Source organism: Muscardinus avellanarius, assembly GCF_963383645.1.
Source record: "Muscardinus avellanarius genome assembly, chromosome: 1".
Taxonomy (NCBI): Eukaryota; Metazoa; Chordata; class Mammalia; order Rodentia; family Gliridae; genus Muscardinus; species Muscardinus avellanarius.
In genome coordinates, this window is record NC_137786.1 from 56,180,660 (window position 1) to 56,196,777 (window position 16,118).

General features: G+C 38.7%; 1 protein-coding gene across 8 annotated transcripts in view; it reads left to right on the forward strand.

The window, feature by feature from the left end:
• The window catches only part of MAST4 (microtubule associated serine/threonine kinase family member 4), a gene marked incomplete at both ends in the record, with an annotated part of 610,384 nt that overhangs the window by 546,458 nt on the left and 47,808 nt on the right, over positions 1 to 16,118 (forward strand). For all 8 annotated transcript variants that reach the window (XM_080702972.1, XM_080702973.1, XM_080702974.1 and 5 more), the window contains 4 exons: positions 1,214 to 1,423; positions 7,544 to 7,645; positions 10,807 to 10,939; positions 14,670 to 14,737. In XM_080702972.1, the coding sequence (XP_080559098.1) occupies positions 1,214 to 1,423; positions 7,544 to 7,645; positions 10,807 to 10,939; positions 14,670 to 14,737 (513 nt within the window). The remainder of the gene's footprint in view (positions 1 to 1,213; positions 1,424 to 7,543; positions 7,646 to 10,806; positions 10,940 to 14,669; positions 14,738 to 16,118) is intronic.

Below are 16,118 nucleotides of genomic sequence, written 5' to 3' on the forward strand. Positions count from 1 at the left end.
AATGAACCCAATATTGATGGCATTGATTGAAGCTGTTTTAGCTGTTTATCACACGTCACTTGCTCACCAGGGAAACAGATACTGGTTTTACCTAATTGGTGCAGGTTTGAACTTGAGAGGAAACAGCAGAGTGGGTGGGAGAGGGGAATCTTCTCACATATATAATTCATGTTAGGAAGAAATATTGACTAGATAATAGGTGATAATAGAGAAAGAGATGAAAGCTGGAAAGCAGATTTTAGGTTTCCACAACCAAAGGAATCTCTTTGGCCTTTTGTCCATGATGGAGCTTTGAAAGGATAAAGATGATCCGAGATACTTGGTCCTGGTGCATTGAAACCTTGCCAAGAAAACAAACTCTTGGCTGATGTGATGGAACCCTGCAGCAGTCCTAAGTTTTGAGTAACAACTAAAGAAATATTTGACATTTTTGACAGTCCATAGGAAGGAGCCCAATACCTAACATGGAAGCATGGAAATACACAGATATTATTGGAGTTATTTAAAGAATAACTTACATGGACTATTTTACATTCAGTGGGATATAGAAAAAGGTGGATTGGCATCCTGAAATACTCATTTTCACTTATCTCAGTAGAATAGTGCCACCACGCCCGGCGCTATTCTATTTCTCAAATCTTTGTTATCTTTATTCCACAGGATGAGGGGGTGACCTCTTTTTTCTCCTACCCCTCTACCTCTTTATTTTTTAGAGCAATTGTAGCTTCATAAAAAAAAATCAACCGTATGGTCCAGAGATTTTCCATACACACTGGCCCTATACATGCACAGCCTCCACCACCATCATCATCTCCACCAGAGTATCTTCATATCAATAAACCTCCCGAGCACATCGATACCTCCCATGGTTCACATTAATAGGAAGGTTCACGCTCGGTGTTGTGCAATCCATGGGCTTGGACAAATGTACAATGTAATCATTACGTCATGCAGAACACCCTACTTTTTAAAAAATTAGTTATTTATTGTTGTGTGGAGTTCGAACCCGGGGCTCCATGCATGCCAGTCGAGCGCTCTATCTCTGAGCTACATTCCCAGCCTAGAAGTGAGGTTTCTTTTACAGTTAATTTTCAGAATTCTATTTAACAACCTGTGGAGGTCTGTGAAAATGCAGGGGAAGAATGATGGTTGAATTGTTCACGTAACATGTCTCCATATGTTACACCTGTGTGTGCGTGTCTTCTCTGAATAGGCTACAGCTCAGATGGAAGAACGTCTAAAGGAAATCATCACCAGCTACTCCCCTGACAACGTTCTTCCCCTAGCAGATGGAGTGCTTAGTTTCACTCACCATCAGATTATTGAACTGGCTCGAGATTGTTTGGATAAATCCCACCAGGGTCTCATCACCTCACGATATTTCCTTGAATTGCAGCACAAATTAGATAAATTGCTACAGGAGGTAAGAACCATGCAGCATGCATATAAAGTTTGCTGATTCACTTTGCATTTCTCCGGAAAAAAAAGAATTTTATGAGATCATTTGCTTACATATGATAACTATGAGAAGGAGTTCACATTCCAGGGAAGCAAAGATGAAAGGAAAGACTCTCACCTGATTGCTACTTGCTCTAAGTTGATTCTGGCCATTCTGTATAGTAATAGAAAGTTAATGCAATAACCTTTACAGGAACCTGGGGAACCGACAATCTATGACTCTAGGATAAGTGGATTGTGAAGGATTTTTGAAGCAGTGATTTCCTGCTCTTACCCACAAAGTTATAAATTGCCTGAGAGTATCTACGTTATTTGATGATGCTATCTAGTTCTAATATCTGAGAAAGCTAAATGGAAAATTGCTGGCTTCATCCAGGCTGTGTGTCCTATTAATTAACCTGCATGTGGTGTTAGGTAGTAAATGGCAACTTATATTTTCATTAGTGTCAGTTCTTCTTCTAACAAAATATCCAATTTCCAAAATAACAGATAAACACAGGACCTGTCTCTGCCTAACACTTGCATGCTTAGCTCCTGATAACACCCAGGAAAGGAGGAGCATGTGCATTGTGGATGGAATTAGTGCATAAGATTGCTCTTCTGACTAAAATTGATCAGCCACAGCCTACAAGTGAAACCCATTCAGCCTATAGAGTTGAATTTATAGCATTTTTGCATCTCATAGGGCATAAATTATGCCCATGTAAATGTAATCATAGGTGGTTTTCTCGAAGCATGAATATATAAATACTTGCATAGAACTGAAGGAAAATACTTGCATACTAGCATCCTGATTTTTGAGAAATCCATCTGTCCTTGCCCCTACAGAATTTAGTCTTGGCAAGATAAGATTGCTCTCTGGCTAGCAGCCACTATTTTCTTCCTCATCCCATCCAAACTTCCCAGTAGAATTTTCCCTGCCCTGTTCCCATTTCTCACATTTCAACCTATTCTAGTCACTTAAGCAGTGTCTCTGTCTGTCTTTCCGTCCGTTCATCCGTCCCTCCCTCTTTCTCTCTCTTTTAAAGTAGTATTTCTTAAATTGTCTTTGGAGGGTGGACATATTTTTCTGATGTTTGTTGTTAATTTTCAATTTGGCATGGACCCGTTCTCCTATACACTAAAAGGAAAATGAATTTACAGGAATATGATCATGCACTTGGATGTCCTGGTTGGATCAGCTTGCTCTAAGAGTTGCCAAGTGCTTATGCTTCGTAGTTGTACTTAGCTTATCACACACTGGTAATGGTTCAGGGACTGGCAGAAGCATGCAGAGCACACATTGAATAACACTGGACTGGAAGAGAAAGACTGCATGGGCCTGCATCTTATTTACTTTCTTTACCTAGGATGTCGTGTGACACATAGGCCCACATATTTGTAGCATAAGTGGCTTGTGACCCTCTCTTATGAAACTTTTTAATGTCCTTTATAATGTTAGATCTACCAACCATTTTACTAAAACAGGTCTATTCTACTGCAGTGTTTCAAACCTTTTCTTATCCCTACCTACCCCTTAAAAATATTTTCTATCCTTGATACCTCCCTGACCATTCCTTCTCTCTCTTCCAAGGATTTCTCTTCCAACTCTTTTTTATTCTTTTTCTTTTTCTTTTTTTTTTTTTTTTTTTTTGGTATTGGGGATTGAACCCAGGGACATCCTGCCTCCAAACTATATACCCCCAGCCCTATTTTACTTTTTATTTTGAAACAAGGTCCCACTCCGTCCTCATTAAGCAGCCGAGGCTGGCCACAAACCCGTAATTCCCCAGTCTCAGTCTCTCAACTCCTGGGATTACAAGCATGCACCACCATGCGTGGCCCAACTCATTTTTTCTGCAAGGTAGGTTGCCCACAGTGTAATCCTTCTTCTGGTACTTCTGGTGACCTTGTCGGCGGTGTTCTGTTAAAGGCCTCCAGAATCCAGTGGATTGCAATCTATCTCAGGCCAGCAGCTTGCTGGGATATTTCAGATTCAGCTGTCTGCCTGCTGAATGTATGTCTTTCCCCATGGACAGCACACAGAAGTAGCAGTGGGCAACCCAGCCTGTCAGCAACTAGACTCAGCATCTCCGTAACCAAACCTGCCTTTCTGTGTTCTTTGTCTCCATTATTAGCATCATGATCTTCTCAGTCACCTGCTAGGACTCTGGGTCATGCTAGACTTTCTCTTTCTCTAAATGGAGCAACCACTAGATTTGGACAGTTTCCTTCTTAAATGTTCTCCAAATTTATCCTCTTATTCTGTGACCTGTACCTGATTCAGATCTGCATCCTCATTAGTCTGTTGCCCTTCAGAACAAACTCCGCAGATCTATACTTACATATAGCTGCAGGAACACTGCTGTAATACTCTTCAGTGTTCCATTCTGTCTCCTGGTAAAAAGCAAGATATGGCCCGCTGCCTTGTGTCCCCTCCCCCGGTGCATCTGGCCAGAGTGCATTGGAATGATCTTTTGGGGGCTCATTTTACTGGCAAACGTGAGGAAGAGGGGTCATCCTCTTAACTCCCTGATGCCTAAACACTCAGTGCCTGGTGTTTATCGATTTCTCAGTAGGAAGAAAATCCATATGGAAGCATGCTAAAATAGTTTATCTATTATGATGTAACCTCAAATAATCGAATTTTGCTGTTCCTTTTAATCAAATCAGCTGGAAATGTTATGCTTATTACTGTTTATGAGGATATCTTGAAAATTATGTTTGTGAAATGGTATACTTTTGAACAGAAGATTGCAGGCCAGAGAGGAACTCTGTAGTCAGCCTCTGTGAGATATTCCATCTCGAATTCCACAAGTCTGTCCCGGGATATTATCATAATTACCAGTTCTGTGTTTTTCAGTCCTTCGTAGGCATTCCTTGAAAAGGGTAGAATTGCTATCCAAAGCTATTTAAATTATAATCCCCTTCTTTCATTTCTATATGACAGACTTGGCAGATTGTTTCATGGCAATTAAAAATAAATCTTAAGAGTTTCAAAGATCATGTGAGTGGGCCATATGATAGATGAAAACTGTTCATTTTTAGAGAACTTTCTTTTTTGGCCTGAGAAGCACATATATTTTGTGGCACAAAGGTTATTGTCTGGTATGAATCAGAATGTTTTATTGTTCATCTTCACAAATATACAGTTTTCTTCCATCCTGTTTGTAGAAATTAAAGCTACAGAATCACATTTACAGTGACCTTCCAGAGCTTGGAGCTAATCCATCACAAGCAAACTTGCCCCTTCTAGATAGAGCCAAATTGTGGGAACTTGCTTCAGTTTCCCAGTGTGCGGCCGTCAGTTCCCAGCTGTGACACTCTGTGCCCAGCGAGCCTATCTCCTCTCCACTTTCCCCACTGTCGGTCTTTTGCATACGCCAATGCCAGGCTCCCCTCTGGTTTGAGCAGCTTGATTTAACTGATGCCTTTGAAAGTCCTGAGGTCTAGGTCAATCCCAAATGAATGTGTTTATGTCTCCAGTCTCTTTTTCATTGAGGTGGGTTTAGCCAAAGAAAATAAAATACATAGGAAGCTCTAATCTACTCTCCAATCTGAATCACAGTGTATTTTATAGCGACCAACACTGAAAATACAGACTCAGGCTGTCCATGAGTGTCTCCCTTCAGAGCCTGCTGCTAGCTGCCAGGAAGCAGTTTCTCTTTGCAGGCTAATTATGTCATTTCATTTGATGTTGTTTTAGCAAAGCTCTCTCCTTCCTTAATGTTAGTAGATAAAGTATTATTTGAGCCCATATAACTGTAGTTTTTAACCTTGAATATGGCTGGTAATTCTCAGAAGTTGGAGTGAATTTTTTTATGATGTTTAAAATGGGATTTATATAATCTTAACCATTTAAAATTTTTTACATAATAAAATTCTCATTTTCCTTTGAAAAGACCACCAAAATGTGCTCAAGCTTTTTAGACAGTTTTTATATTCTTGAATTAATAAAACAATAATAACCATAGTAAGAAGAAACTCCAGTATCCAACCCAAATTCTCACCAAGAAGTCAGACAGGTTTTCACCTTATCTTTAAGGTATTTTTTAAAAATTTTTTATTGGTACACTGTAGTCATACATCTTATTGAGTACAAGATGGTAAAGGCATAGATGCACACATAACTCATTTAACCCTTCCTCAATGCCCACCCCACTCTCTCCCCCCACCTCTCTCTCATTTTGGGCCTAGTGATTGACTTTGATCTGTTTGTGAATGTACAGCATGCACATTAGGGAATTTTCCTCTTCTTTCCTCCCATCCTCCACAGTTAAGCCTCCTTATTTGCTCATCTATGGCTTCTCCTTCTTCTAGAGTTCCTCCTATGACCTATTTTCTCCCTAGCTTCCACATATTAGGGAGAGCATCTGATTTTTTATTTTATGTGACTGACTAATCTCACTTAGCATAATTAAAGATAAACTATAAAGAAGACATAACCCATATTTCTTAGCATTAATTGTATCTTCCAAGATCTGTTTGTGTTGCAAAACAAACATTAGAAAGAAAATATAAAGTCGATTTTTTATTATTCAAGATGTGTGTGTATATAGAACACTTTCTATTCTATAACTTTTTAGTGGTTGCTATTTTCCTTATTCTTTTTATTTTAAATGTTAGCTGTTTTCTGTACCTGTGTTTTGGAACTTTGATTTGATGACTTAAATTCAATAGACTTGTTACAATCATTTATCATAAATTCTGTCTGCCAGTTCTTTTTGTGGGGAGATTGGGCCTTGCCATGATGAACCCATTTTAGAAATATAGATATAATTTTGCTGTTTCTGGGGATTAAACCAGAAATTTATGCCTACTAGGTTAGCACTCTATCACTGAGCTATATACCCCCAGATCCTAGTCATTTTTATTTTATTTTGAGACAGAGTCTTGCTAAATTGCCCAGGCTAAGATTGAACCAGGAATCTCCCATCTCAACCTCTCAAGTAGCTGGGATTAAAGTCATGCAACATTGTGCCTATCTTTAAGAATGATTTTTTTTTTTTTTTTTTTTTTGGTGGTACTGGGGTTCCTGGAAGCCCTTCTACCTCCGGGCTATACTCCCAGACCTATTTTTATATTTTTATTTGGAAACAGGGTCTCTTAAGCCAGCCTTGCTGGCTTCGAACCAGCGCAGTCCTCCTATCTCTGCCTCCCAAGCGCAGGGATTACAAGCGTGCACCACCACGCCCGGCTAAGAATGATTTTAACTGTTTACAGAAATTACATTGTACTAGTATCAGCTTGGTACTTAAAAAAAAATCCTGCAAGGAAAGTAAAAAAAAAAAAAAATTAAAAGTTACAGAAGCCTAAAATGAGCATGCATAGATTTTATATTTAAACTTATAAAACTTTTGTTCAATGCCAGCCTTAATATAGACATACAGGATTTCTTCAAGAAAATATCACTGAAAATTTCAATGACTATTAAAGTGAGCTTTGATCTCAGAACGTTTATTGTGCTTAAGTAATATAGAAAATAAAAAATTAAAAATTAATCAGCTAAATTGTACTGAATTGAGAACATAGGTATTATTTATTGAATATATGAAACTAAATCCATATGTATATCCATCATGCAGCTGAAATGAAATAAGGATTGCATATTTCTAACATTTGGTGAAATAACTAACTTATAGGCAAGTCACATTGTACATGTGAACCGTATTTCATGAATGTGTTAAGTGTCCAAGATAACAAAAGCAGTCCATTACTATGCTAGCCATTTCATACATCCAAAATGTTGCATCTCAAAGTCCAGGTTCTTGATGAGCTCGGGCACCGTGTACTTAATATATCATAAACATTTAATGTTGCCTTCACTTTTGGTTCACATTAAAAATCTTTACATTTGATTTTTAACATAAAGAGTAAATAAAACTTTTGTAATTAAAGTTGGGCTAATAGAGCTATCTTGGGGATATAGATGTTTAATAGTGTCCATTTATGTAGAGATAATGCCTGCTTATTAATCTTTTATGAGTATTTTCTAAATCACGTAATTTTTGAATACTGGCAATTATCTAATTAACATGTTTGCTGCTTTTCCTTTCCCTTTGGTGGAACAACTTTGTATATTACTCTTTTCACTGCTTCTCCATAGGCTCATGACCGTTCTGAAAGCGGAGAATTGGCATTTATTAAACAGCTAGTCCGAAAGATCCTAATTGTTATTGCCCGTCCTGCTCGGTTATTGGAGTGCCTGGTAAGTTGCCTTCAGAAGTGCATACATTATTTATTGTTTACTGTAAGAAAGTTGCAACTATCAGAAAGCTCCAGTTTCACTGAACTTCAAACACCAGTGCTAAATGGAAAGAGTCGGGAGGAACCACAACTTGGTGAATGTTGAAGGTGACATCATAAGTGTCTTGTCTTCCTTGATTATTAAGAAAGAATTCTAGGACTGGTGCTGTTTTAAGCAGCAGTCACATCACATTCTGGCCAGACTTGAAGGATGATCGTGAAATAATGTATCTAATCACTCAGCATAGTTATTTGATGTCACAGCTAATTTGAAACACTTGCTGTGCTTTGGGTTTTTTGAGTTGTAAGATGCAGAGAAAGGGAAGTCAGAGATATGCTAATGGCCTGTGGTTATTTATTTCAAAAATGTGCCATATAGGAACTAAGTGCCAGTTAGTCTATTTGGAAGAATATGGCAGGGCATCATCTGGATCTGAAGGAATGAGACTTTTAGAGATTTCTTCATTTTATCAGTAGCTTTTGGCTACCAGATAAAACAGCAGGGGAAGGTCTCAAGGGGACAGGTGAGGAGTAGAGATTGCCATCAGTGGAAGAACCTTCAGGCTCACAGAATCAAATGCACCATTTGGTGTCAGGTGTCTCTGGAGATTAAGGGGGAAACTAGCTATCATGATACTTCTGAGAAGGAGAACGGAGTGCCAAATACAGGTAGTGGGAAGACTTACTGTTCCTGTTGTAGCTTTTGAATTATGTTTCACATGCTAGAGTTTTCTTTGGAAAAATATGCCAATTAATATTAAAACTTATTTTCTAGACAACAGCAGATTTACCAAGAGCAGATATTGCCTTAACAGAGGAAATGAATCTTTTTTTATGTAATCACTTATAATCAGAAAAGCTAAAGTAAAAATCTAACCTCTCGTAGATAAGTGGACCCAGAAGTAGCTTGGGAAATGTTGCTTTTTAAAACACTCCATGTTGGAAGCAAGTGCTAGTTAGCAGCACATTTGGAAGAACATAGTAGGGCATCATCCAGACCTAGATAAATGAGACTTCATACAGTTTAGAGCTCAGAGGAAGCTGACATTGCAGATGTGAGGGGCACTTTCCTGAAACCTGTCGTCTTCTGCTCTCCTGTGCCAGACTTGACTGCCTGTCAGTCAGCGTAGGCAGTGGGTTGACACCAGGTTGGCTTTACTTCATTTGCACTGAGGCTGTTTTGTTTGTTTGTTTTTGGTACTAGGGTTGGAACCTGTGTGTATTCCACCTCTGAGCTACACTCTTAGCCCTCTTTTTTTTTTAAATTTATTCTTTATTTTTAAGTTGGAGAGGGCCTCTATAAGTACCTGAGGCTGGCCTCGAACCCTGATTCTCCTGTTTTAGATGACCCTTGAAAACTCTTGGGTATTTGTCAAGTGAAACACTGAGGTTCTAAAGTTGTATGTTTTAGGCATTAATCAAAATGGGAAAGATCCTGGGGAGAAACTTTCGGGAATATCATTGAAAATAGCCACCGTACTTTTCATCTGTTAGTGTTGTTCTTTACCACACATCGATGCATGGCATCCATTTAGAGTGATATGATCCTGAAAGTTTTTTTTATTATATGTGTGCTATGAATAACAAATGACCAAGGAAAATATAATATACATAAGAATGTATCACCAAAGTATTACAGAAGACAAGCAACTGGAAGATTTATTTTCCTATTTTTACTTCTTAATCTTTGTATTATATGAATATTACTAACAAAAAGATAACTTTGAAAATATTCCTTCTAATATTTTGGGCACCATGGAAGTTTCCTGCAAAACCTTTGAGTAAATGCAGTTTGACATTATTCCTTTTGTGTTTGAATGTGCAAAGAAAGAAGCTTAAATCTGTTGGATGCAATTTTCAGATTTTGAAACTTTGCTAAAAAGGCACACGTAAAAAACAGACCTAAGTTGGGCGTGGTGGCGCACGCTTGTAATCCCAGCATTGTGAGGCTGAGACCAGAAGTTTGTGGTTCACAGAGACAGCCTCAGCTACTTAGTGAGGCCCTCCAAAACTTAGCGAGAGCCTGTTTCAAAATAAATAATAAAAAATTGGCAGGGTATATAGCTTGGAGGTCGAATGCCTCTGAGTTTCATCCCCAGACCCACAAAACAAAAAACAAACAAACAAACAAACAAAAAAAACCCACCAAAAGCCCTGGGTTCAATCCCCAGAACCACCAAAAAATAAATAATAATAATAATAATAATAATAATAATAATAATAAGAAGAAGAAGAAGAAGAAGAAGAAGAAGAAGAAAGTGACAATGATGAAAATCTAATGGGGATGGTGCTGTGATCCTATAGTCGCAGATATTCAGAATGTTAAAGTGGAAAGATTGCTTAAACCCAGGAGTTCAAGAACAGCCTGAACAACGTAGCAGACTTGACTTAAAAAAAATTAGACTGCCAGGCGTGGTGGCGCACGCTTGTAATCCCCGCGCTTGGGAGGCAGAGACAGGAGGATTGAGCAGGTTTGAAGCCAGCCTCGCGCGCTGGCTTAGGAGACCCTGTTTCCAAATAAAAATGTAAAAATAGGTCTGGGAGTGTAGCCCGGAGATAGAAGGGCTTCCAGGAACCCCAGTACCACCAAAAAAAAAAAAAATTAGACTTATTTTTTTTATGTGTGAGATGTAAATCTTCAGTGGATTATAGTATCCTTCAAAAATTATAATACAAGCTGGACATGGTGGTGCACGGTTATAATCCCAGCATTTGAGAGGCTGAGACCAGAGGATCCTGGTTCACAGACAGACTCAGCCTTAGTGAGGCTTTCTGCAACTTAGTGAGACCCTGTTTCAAAATAAAGAATAAAAAATAGGGCAGAAGGTGTAGCTCGGAGGTCGAATGCCTCTGGGATCCACCCCCAGACCCACAAAAAAAAATTATATTACAAGGACATTTGAATTGACCATTATCATTGATTTACCAATTATATAAATATATTAGAATCTGAACAGGCTTCAGGAATGAAGTGAAAATTCTACACTTAATAAGCTATTTGCCTCCTTTCTTTACAAATTACCTACAATTATGTATGTCCAGCAGCTTTATTGGGAATGAGATTTAGGTAGTAAAACCTCAGACCATTTTGGCTCAAAGAAGTATCTCTTTGTCTCCCACCAGGAGTTTGATCCTGAAGAATTTTACTACCTATTGGAAGCAGCCGAAGGTCATGCAAAAGAAGGGCAGGGTATCAAAACAGACATCCCCAGGTACATCATCAGCCAGCTGGGGCTCAACAAGGACCCTCTGGAAGGTGAGTACTTGGTTGGGGTGCCCTCTGACTCACTTTCATCTTATGGAAGAGATGAACTTTGTGGCAAGTCTTTATTTTTCCTGTTTTGGCGGTGTCTATTAAAAGTCCCATTTGGGGGATCAGTTGTAAGTGGAAAGAGATAACTGTAAGTTGAGTCCTTTGGAGCAAATAAGTGCATGTCCCTGTTTGTATTACCTACAGAATGCGGACAGGCCTTGATGTCCTAGAGGCTTTCCAGCCTGAGAATGTAGGCTGACCCAGAGGGTTTGCATTTCAGTCTTCTGAGTCCTTTTTCTTTTGCAAAGCTCAACTGAGTGCTTCTTGAGAGTACTTTTAATTTTGAAAGTGTCATTACAGAAATTAATTATCATTCATTTAAAATTGACATTTAAACTTAATTTGGAAGTAATGCAACTCAGGTTAGATTGCTTTAAATTGAGTGTGGTATTAGTGGGTGTATTTTTGTTTATTTGTCTCAAGAAAGTATGAAATATAGTAATAAACAAGAGAGCCCATGACAAAAAGGAATGCTTTTTCTAAAGCTCACAAAAGGATTTATGGTTGATTTAAATGGAGAAAAAGGACATAATTCTATTAAATACAGAAGATGGGAAACATCCTGTTAGTGACTTTTTCAAAAATCTAATATTGGTCACACCCCCCCCCAGCCTTTTCCTGTTCATTATTGTTTGGGACTGTTATTTATATCGCTTAGGTTATTACAGCCTAAAAAGACTCATAAACAACCAGTGACTCCTTCATTCAAAATTGTCTTCCTGGTTCATTAAATTGAATTTGCAGACAGCGTTTATCCTGTTCAATTGTTTGTGATGGAAGTAAACGTTGGCATGGGAGATTTTTTTCCCCTCTCTCTACAGCCAGGGAGCCTGCTGCTCTCTGCCCTGCTCTCCTCTGATGCTTGCTTTGTTTGCTCTTATGGCCATCCTATCTTTGCTTCCAGTGAAATGATGCATGCATTACTGGGAGATAATGCCAGATAAATTTCTACTGTACTGAAAGCAATACCACAACAGATTCATCACTTATCAGAGACTGGTGGCTGCTTTTCTGAAAAGTTCCCTGGGGAGAGATTTTCCCCCATGGCTTTTAAATTACCATCTTTACCTTTTTGAATCATGAGTCTTCAGAAATGGTTTAAATCAATGAAATAAAAAGGGCAGATGTTTAATGGTATTTAGATGAGTTTTAAAAATCTCTTCAGGCATTACAAAATGCTGCCTTCGCTGCCTGCTTCAGAAGCTGACTCTGGGTTCCGTTCTATTACTACCCACTGCTTACAAATAATATGCATTTCCCAGATAATAGTTATTTAGCAGAAATTCTATTTAAGACAGAACCGTCCTTTAATTTGTTTTTTTATGAAAATAATTGGAGTGGGGGAGGCTGTCAGAGCAGATTATAGTGACACTTCACGCTGGTGTAGTTGGGGTTGCGTCAGCCCTTGTGTTGTAGACAGTGAGCTCCGCACAGTCTTCTTATCTGGCAGCGAATAACACTGTAGGCTGAACTTGAGCAGGTGAATAATTTGAAGCCCATATATAAACCTGGGTAGAGGCCTTAAAGAAATACTAGTCATATTTGACACATTTGGAGTTTAAAAATATAAGTTTATTCCTGGGAGGGGAGTTGTTGTTTTAACTTGACAATTTCAGGATTGTTTCTAATCTCTTTGTTAACGCTTAAAATGTGACTTCTCCAAGTACTTTAATAAATGACGACAACTCTAGTCTACAGTTGCTTTCCTTTCTTGTCGACATTTTAACCAACATACCTAAACTCTGTCCTTTGAGAGCTGGAAAGTGCTAGAGCTATGTATGCTGTGACTTTGACCATGTAATTAATGAGCCTCTGTGTCTCAGTTTCTTTCATAAAGTAGAAAGGGGATAATATAGTACCTATGAATAGGGCTATTTTGAGGATTATATGTGTGCAGCCCTGTAATTACATAGCAAAATAATTGCTTAAGCCGGGCGTGGTGGTGCACACTTGTAATCCCCGCGCTTGGGAGGCGGAGACAGGAGGATTGCGCAGGTTCGAAGCCAGCCGCGCTGGCTTAGGAGACCATGTTTCCAAATAAAAAGTATAAAATAGATCTGGGAGTGTAGCCCTAAGGTAGAAGGGCTTCCAGGAACCCCAGTACCACCAAAAATAATAATAATAATAATAATTGCTTAATATATGTGGAGTCCTATTGCTGTTTTTGAAACAATACTATTTTTTCTTTTTTTTGCATTTTCCTGCGAGCCCCTCCAACCAAATGTTTTGGTTTGTCTCAATGTCAATGTCAATGTATCTAAGATGCTGATATTAAATATTTAACTTCAAGAAAATATATAGTTCATACCAAGTCCATCTTTATTTCGGAGTTTCTCCTATAGATAAACTGGGAAAGTTAGTTTCGATCTTGAGTTATTTCAGAATCTGGAGTTTGTAAATTTTTACCTAAAGTTAACACTCTGATGTTGTTTTGCTTCCTATCTCTTATGAGTGATTACTGCCCCATATGGGTGATTTTATTTATAAGAACATGAACATGTGATATAGGAGCCTAAGAAATAATTTTAAATGCATATGAAACTGTGTGGCTAAAATGATCACTTTAATAAAATTAAAAATGCTTTGGGAGAAAATTCTTTTATATTCTGCAGGTTGTTTTATAAAACATGTATTTTTAAAGACAAAAATGAATGTCCAGGTTCACCATGCTGCATTCATACTTTTACACATATCCAAATGTAGCTACTCCATTAATCAACCTCAGCCTTCTTCTTCTCCTACCCTTCCATTTGAGTTTTGCTGAAAAAAATAAAAAAATAAAGACAAAAATGAGTAATAAATAAATTAGGTTTTCTTATTTACTTACACAAACTCAAGGATGCATTGCAACGTCAGCTTTGAGCAATTAAATGCCTTTGTCGCTTTTCAGTAGACCACCAGGGCAGTACGTAAGCTGGTGTAAAACACGTGGCATCCAGCCCAGAACTGACAACTCTATCCAATGTAATTAATAATAAATAACAATCAACATTTAATGAGCACTTAATTTTTTTGTCAACATGCTAAGGGCTTTACATGCATTATCCTGTAAAATACTCATAAAAAGCTGTAAGAGATAAGTAGTATTCTCCCCATCTTACTGAGGCAGAGCCTGAAGTCCCTTATCTAGCCAGTGCCAATATTGGTGGGAACCTGCCTTTTCATAAAGCCTTCTTAACTGCCACCATTACTACCTCTGATACATTGCAAATTCTTTGCATAGGTTAAGATATCTCTTAGGAAATGTCAAAGAATAGAATAAGGGATGCTTGCTGCAAGTCAAGAGCCTTCTAAGTTGTGGCCAGTACACCTCTGCTACTGTCAGAGCCTAGGAAGACTGGTCTCTCTTGGATATTGGGATATAACCAGAGTTATTAACCCACCAAACTCTTTGCCAGCTATCATAATTGCACCAACCAGTGAAGGTAGCTAGCTAGAGCAGCGGCTTAGTCTCTAGTCCCTAAGAAAAGGGGTTCCAGGCAACAGTGTGTACTGAGTAAGTTCAACATATCAGTTGTTGGTTCTTACCATTTAAATGTAAGATTTTCCCATGGGCATATTGCAGTATAGAATAAACTTTTCTCTTCTTTTTAATAATGGAGAAAATATTTTTGTTTTGTTCTAGCTTCTCCTAATTGCAATTTAATTGTACTTTTTTTTTTCCTTAACTTAGAAATGGCTCAATTGGGGAACTATGATAGTGGGACAGCCGAAACACCAGAAACAGATGAATCAGTGAGCGTAAGTGTCTTGCTTAATAAAATATGTTGCTGGTTTTTCTATTTTTTAGCATCGGGAGATTTCGATTGTATTAACTGCTCAGTTCAACAAATATTGATGGTACTTCTCAGTGTAAGGCACTGTGCTAGACACTAGGCATACAATTTGTAGTACCTTCCTTTGAAGAGTAACAGAAATTTATAAAAAGAAATCATGCACAAAAGACAGTAACAGTAAAGGTCAGGTGCTACCCGAACATAACATAAAAAGATTTGCCTTAATATGGCCAGACCCAAAAGACTTCCCAAGGACACGGCACTCGAGCTGAAGTGTAAGGATTGAAAGATGAAAAAAGATGAAAAAAGGTAGAGGGAGCCTTCCAGATGCGAGTTGCATTTGAAGGCTAAGAGCAAGGGAGACCGTTGAGACCTTGGGTGAAGACTGGACACCGGTCCCTGCTGCTCATATTTGTTGGGTTGTTTTTGGTTTTGGTGGTACTGGGTATGGAACCCTTCTACCTCCGGGTTACACTCCCAGACCTATTTTATATTTTTATTTGGAAACAGGGTCTCTTAAGCCAGCGAGGCTGTCTTCAAACCTGTGCGATCCTCCTGTCTCCGCCTCCCAAGTGCGGGGATTACAAGCGTGCGTCACCACGCCTGGCTTGTTTTTCTTTTTAAAAGCAATGGTAAGCAACTGAACTTTGGAGGAGTGTATGCATATGTGGGAGTGGAAGGAGTAATCGAGGATGACCCAATCAGCATCATGTCTTTAAAGAAATGAAAGCAGATGGGTGCAGGGAACAGATAAGGTGGCCGTGAGAAAGTGAGGTCTGAGGCTGCTGTAAGGTTCTGCTGGCGGGGGCCGTTCTACCCAGTGGTGATTCTACTCAATAGTGAACACCAGAAGAGAAGCCAGGATGGAGCAGGATGGGGATGCTTAGGAAAAGAGAGCAGACTATGTATGTAGTATGGGGGCTGGAAACCTGGGCTTTGGATTTGGATTGCCTGGATTTTAAGACCATTTCTGTCTCTTACTAGGTATATAAGTTGTGGGAAATGGCTCTCAGTGGCTTGGTTTTCCCATCTTTAAAATAATTATAAAAAAGCTATAAAAAAATAAGTGAAAAATTGGACATGGTGTTACATGCCTGTAATCCTAGTACTTGAGAGGATGAGACAGGAGGATTGCAGGTTCAAGGCCAGTTTCAAGCAACTTAGCAAGACTTTCAGCATTTTAGTGGGACCCTGTTTCAAAGATTTTTTTAATTATTTTTTAAGGGCTGAGGATATAGCTCAGAGGTATAATTCCCCTGGGTTCTAACCCCAATATTCCTCCCCCCTACACACAGATTTAAGGAGACATTCCATGTAAAATGAATGGTCAGAAAGGTATAGCATAA